At 48.4% G+C, this 5,456-nt stretch overlaps 1 protein-coding gene across 3 annotated transcripts in view; it reads left to right on the forward strand.

The window, feature by feature from the left end:
* RAB13 (RAB13, member RAS oncogene family) overlaps positions 1-1,979 on the forward strand; it is a 6,002-nt gene extending 4,023 nt beyond the window's left edge. For 2 of the 3 annotated variants that reach the window (XM_014592134.2, XM_014592133.2), the window contains 6 exons: positions 363-423; positions 660-737; positions 844-933; positions 1,026-1,118; positions 1,204-1,257; positions 1,459-1,979. In XM_014592134.2, the coding sequence (XP_014447620.1) occupies positions 363-423; positions 660-737; positions 844-933; positions 1,026-1,118; positions 1,204-1,257; positions 1,459-1,536 (454 nt within the window). In that variant the 3' untranslated portion in view covers positions 1,537-1,979. The remainder of the gene's footprint in view (positions 1-362; positions 424-659; positions 738-843; positions 934-1,025; positions 1,119-1,203; positions 1,258-1,458) is intronic. The other variant, XM_006159803.3, reaches the window with a different exon arrangement.
* The last annotated feature ends 3,477 nt before the right edge of the window (positions 1,980-5,456 follow it).

A 5,456-nucleotide genomic window follows, 5' to 3' on the forward strand; every position in this document is an offset into this window, starting at 1 on the left:
TTGAAGAAGTTCGGTTTTTTTTTTTTTTTTTTTTTTTTTTTGAGAGGTTTTTGCTATAGGGCGTGTGCGCGCTCACCAGAGAGACAGAAAGCGAGAAATCACCCCCCAGGGGGGATGGCCACACCGCAATCCCTTCTTCTCCATTCTCCTCTCGGGATCTTGGGCACGCACGCACACACGCCTGGCATGAGTTTAAGCCACCAGGTCCGGTACTTGAACCACAGTCGACTACATGGGAGTGCAGCAACATAGCCATTACGCCAACTGCTGGTACCAAAAAGCGACATTCTTGAGGGGAGAGTAGATTTCTTCCCTTAGGGAGCCTTTTCCCCTCTCTCACACAATGAATCCTACTTCTTCAGGGACACAGCTGGCCAAGAGCGATTCAAGACAATAACTACTGCTTACTACCGCGGAGCCATGGTACGAAACCTGGGTCTGGACGGGGGATGAAGGCATCAGGCAATAGCATATAGTTTTATGAGTAAAATGGGCCAGGAGTTGGGGCAGGGAAAAAAAGGGTGGAACAGCAGAGTGTGTTGCCAAGGGTCACACACGGCCTTGTGTTTAGACCTGTGGATGGAACTCGCAGGGTCTCTTGGGGGCAGTGGGAAGGCTAAATGGAAATATGGCCCAAGGTGAACTTTGCCGTCCCACAGGGCATCATCCTAGTATATGACATCACCGATGAGAAATCCTTCGAGAATATTCAGAACTGGATGAAAAGCATCAAGGAGGTAAAGATCCTCCAAAGATGGGGGAACCGGGTAGAACCTGCAGGATGAAGGGGGTCGTGAGGACGGGCAGGACCTGACTTTACTTGTCTTACCCCTCGGTCCCCAGAACGCCTCGGCCGGTGTGGAGCGCCTTTTGCTGGGGAACAAGTGTGACATGGAGGCCAAGAGGAAGGTGCAGAAGGAGCAGGCTGATAAAGTAAGGGCCAGGCTGGGCAGTGCTCTGGGAGTGGGCTGGGAGGCCAGGGTGAGGTCAGAGCGCAGAGGCCCTGGCTGCTCCCCTTCATCCAGCTCTCCTTCCTACTTCACCCCTTACAGTTGGCTCGAGAGCATGGAATCCGATTTTTTGAGACAAGTGCCAAATCTAGTATGAATGTAGATGAGGTAAGACACCCCCATACACACAGAAGGAGCTGGTTCACCTTCCATTCCAATCCATTCTAACCAGTCTCCCCTTTTTCCATGTTAGGCTTTCAATTCTCTGGCCCGGGACATCCTGCTCAAGTCAGGAGGCCGGAGATCGGTGAGTTGAGTTGGTTCTGCTGGGCTAGGTACAGCTGTACTCGTGTGTGTGTGTGGGGGGGGCACATGTGCATGCGTGTGTATTGGGGGTAAAAATGGAGGAGAGGAGCAATGTAAAGATGTCTCACATGGGGGTTGACCTCAGTTTACAGCGTCAGCCCCAGCCATTCACATCTGGACTCCTCTGCCCTTCTCCCTCTAGGGAAATGGCAACAAGCTCCCCAGCACTGACCTGAAAACCAGTGACAAGAAGAACGCCAGCAAGTGCTCCCTGGGCTGAGGACCCTGTCTTGCCTCCCCACCCTAAGCCTGGAGGCTGAAGCTGAAGGAGGCAGGGCTGAGGGGCTGGGTTGGGGGGAATGACTGTGGGGCATGAAGGGATTGATGGGTAGAAGGTAAGGAGAAGCCAGAAGATGGAGAAGGAAAATAGAGAAAGAAGAAGAGAAAGAAAGGAGAGAAAGGAGCAGAAAGAATTGAGGAAGTGAAAGAAGGTGAAGAGGTTGGAAGAGAGAAAAGAGGGAGGAAAGGCTAGATGGCCTGAGGCCTCAGACCTTCCCAGGGTTTTCAGGGCACACAGAAATGTAAATACGTCGATTTATCCTCTTGCCAATCAGGTTTTAGGGTCCTGTGAGAGGTTGGCTCAACACCACTCTCTGGAAGTTCGGTCCTATCCCGTCATTCTGCAAGGTCTTTCTCAGTATTAAAGGCCACAACTTGCACAAATGTCCTTGGTGTGAGTAACTCTCATTGAAGGATTGTTTTGTCCACTCAAACCCAATTCTTGGGACTAGCAGTTAGCATAATGGCTATGTCACTGGACTCCCATGTAGTTGGCTATGTCACTGGACTCCCATGTAGTCGACCGTGGTTCGAGTCCCAGACCCGGTGGCTTAAACACACCAGGCGCGTGTGCATGCGTGCCCAAGACCTCAGAGGAGAATGGAGGAGAAGGGATTGCGATTGCGGTGTGGCCATCCCCCCTGGGGGGTGATTTCTTGCTTTCTGTCTCTCTGTCTCTCTGTCTTTCTGGCGAACTCATGCGCCCTATAGCAAAAAAAAAAAAAAAAATCTTGCCTCTCCAAAGTGATTAGTAGAGACCATCATTCAGCATATTGGCTAAGTTGCTGGACTCCCATGTAGCCGAACTCAGTTCGAGTCCAGACCCGGTGGCTTAAACTCATGAAGGGCGCACGCGTGCGCGCGTGTGTGTATGCACCCAAGGTCCTGGGTGGAGAATGGAGAAGGGATTGTGGCGTGGCCATCCCCCCTGGAGGGTGATTTCTTGTTTTCTGTCTTTCTGGCGAGTGCACAAACCTCTAAAAACAAACAAACAAATAAACAAAGTGGTTGGTCAGCCTGAATTTGGCTGGATTCCAGCGGCACCCAACTAGTCTTACTCCTGCCCCTTCCCCTTCCCCAGCTGTGTAATTGGTGAGGAAAACAGCAAATTCCAAGAGCAAAGGACTTTATCAGTCCTAACCTCAGGGGCACAACAGGACCCAAAGTAGTCTGACTAGTAGGTTAGTTTTTTGTTTGTTTTTAAAGAATTATTTAATTAATTTATTTATAATTTGACCAGAATAGGACACAGAGAGAGAGAGAAAGTGAGAAAGCAAGCCGCCAGGTCTGGGACTCAAATTGCTGTCAGCCATGTGGGAGTCCGGCACCCTTTTTTTTTTTTTTTTGAGAGTTTTTTTTTTGCTATAGGGCGCATGCACTCGCCAGACAGACAGAGAGACAGAGAGACAGAAAGCGAGAAATCACCCCCCAGGGGGATGGTCACACCACCATCCCTTCTCCATTCTCCTCCTAGGATCCTGGGCACACGTGCACACGCACCCAGCGTGAGTTTTAAGCCACCGGGTCCAGGACGCGAACCGCGGTTGACTACATGGGAGTCCAGCGACGTAGCCATTACATTCACTGCTGGTCTCCCGGCCCCTTTAACCACCACACCACCTGCCGGCCCCATTAGTTTAACTAGTGAATTGTACAGACTGCTTTGAATCTGCTAGCAATCGGTGTAGGTATTTTGTAGTCACTATTACCTGATTTTCTAGGAGAGGAAAATGAGACACAAGAGAGGCTCATTTTTTCATAAATATTTATTAAGTATCTCCTACACACCAGGCACAAAGTCATTAACATACTCTTTGCTATAGGCATGTGCGCTTACTGGAGACAGAAAATGAGAACGCACCCCCTGGGGAATGGCGATGCCACAATCCTTTCTCTTCCATTCTCCTCTCAGGATTTTGGGCATGTATGCACTAGCATCCAGCATGTTTTTCAAATCACTGGGTCTAGGACTTGAACTGTGCAGTCAGCCATGTGGGATCCAGCCACCTTAACTACCATGCCTCCGGCTGGCCATTGCTGTTTTTTTTGGGGGGTGGGGGTGGGGGAGGGAGAAGGTCTGCCATAGGGTACATGTGCTCATCAGAGAGAGAGAGAGAAAGTGAGAAAGTATCCCCCAAGGGGGACAGCCAAGCCACAATCCCTTTTCCATTCTCCTCTTGAGATTTTGGGAATGCACGTATAAGCACCCAGTGTGATTTTTTAAAAATTATTTTATTTAACTTTATTTGTTTATTTTTAAATTTGACCAGAGTGGGACAGAGTGAAAGAAAGAAGAGAGAGAAAATGAGAAAGTAGCCACCAGATCCAGGACTCAAACAGGTCAGCCATGTGGAATCCAGCACCCTTAACCACCAAGCCACCAGCCAGCCCCCTTTTTCTTGTTTCTTTTAAGAATTATTTTTATTTAACTTTATTCATTTTATTTATTTGTTTTTAATTGCACCAGAGAGGGACAGAGTGAGAGAGAAAGAGGGAAAGTGAGAAAGCAAGCCACCAGGTCTGGGACTAGAACCACAGTAAGCCATGTGGGAGTGCAGCAGCACCCTTAACCACCATGCCATCTGCCTGCCCAACCCAGTGTAATTTTTCAGTCTGCCAGGTCTCAGACGCAAACCACGGACTCAAACCATGGCAGTCCAGTGCCTTAACACCACATGCTGGCCCCATTGGGTGTTACTTTAAGCACAGAGAGAATGAAATCGTAACCAAAATGGCTCTTAACTGCTGAATGGCAAAACTATTGGCAAGTAAAAAAACAACCACTAGGGACCAGCAGTTAGCATAATGGCTGTCACTGGACTCCCATGTAGTCGACCATGGTTTGCGTCCCAGACCCGGTGACTTAAAACTCACGCTGGGCGCATGTGCGTGCGTGCGTGCCCAAGATCCTGAGAGGAGAATGGAGGAGAAGGGATTGCGGCGTAGCCGTCCCTCCTGGGGGGTGATTTCTCGCTTTCTGTCTCTGTCTGGCGAGCACATGCACCCTATAGCAAAAAAACTCTCTAAAACAAAATAAAAAAACACTAAAAAAAGTAGTCCTTTTTTTAGAATTATTTATTTAATAGGGCTTGCAGGTGGTGTGGCAGTTAAGACAACTGGACTCCCACATGGCTGACCGCAGTTCGAGTCCCAGATCTGGCAGCTTACTTTCTCACTTTCCTTCTCTCTCTCTGTCTCTTGCTGATCAACTTCAATAAATAAATAAATAAATAAATAAAATAATGACAACAAATGAAATTAAATAAAATATAATTCTTTAAAAAGAAAAAAATAATTATTTGTTTATTTAATTCCATTTATGATTATTATTCTTTAAATTTGACCAGAGAGAAACAGAGAGAGAGATAAAGGAAAAGTGAAAAAGCAAACCGCCAGGTCTAGGGCTCAAACTGTTGGCAAAGTCGGAATCCAGTGACCCTAACCACCATGCCGCCTGCTGGCCCCAAAAAATGCAGTCTTTTTTTTTTTGGAGAGGTTTTTGCTATAGGGCGCGTGTGCTTGCCAGACAGACAGAGACATAGAGACAGAAAGGGAGGAATCACCCCCCAGGGGGAATGGTCACGCTGCAATCCCTTCTCCTCCATTCTCCTCTCGGGATCTTGGGCACGCACGCACACGCGCCTGGCGTGAGTTTTAAGCCACCAGGTCCGGGACGCGAACCGTGGTCGACTACGTGGGAGTCCAGCGACACAGCCATTACGCTAACTGCTGGTTCCCAAAATGTAGTCTTGATACACAGCCCCCTTAAGTGTATATAGCCCTTGTTCACCTTACACGATATTACTTTTATTTTTAATTTGTCAGAAGACAGGTATGCTCACCACAGAGACAGAGAGAGAG

This window comes from Tupaia chinensis, unplaced genomic scaffold (genome assembly GCF_000334495.1).
Source record: "Tupaia chinensis unplaced genomic scaffold, TupChi_1.0 Scaffold000659_1, whole genome shotgun sequence".
NCBI classification, from domain to species: domain Eukaryota; kingdom Metazoa; phylum Chordata; class Mammalia; order Scandentia; family Tupaiidae; genus Tupaia; species Tupaia belangeri.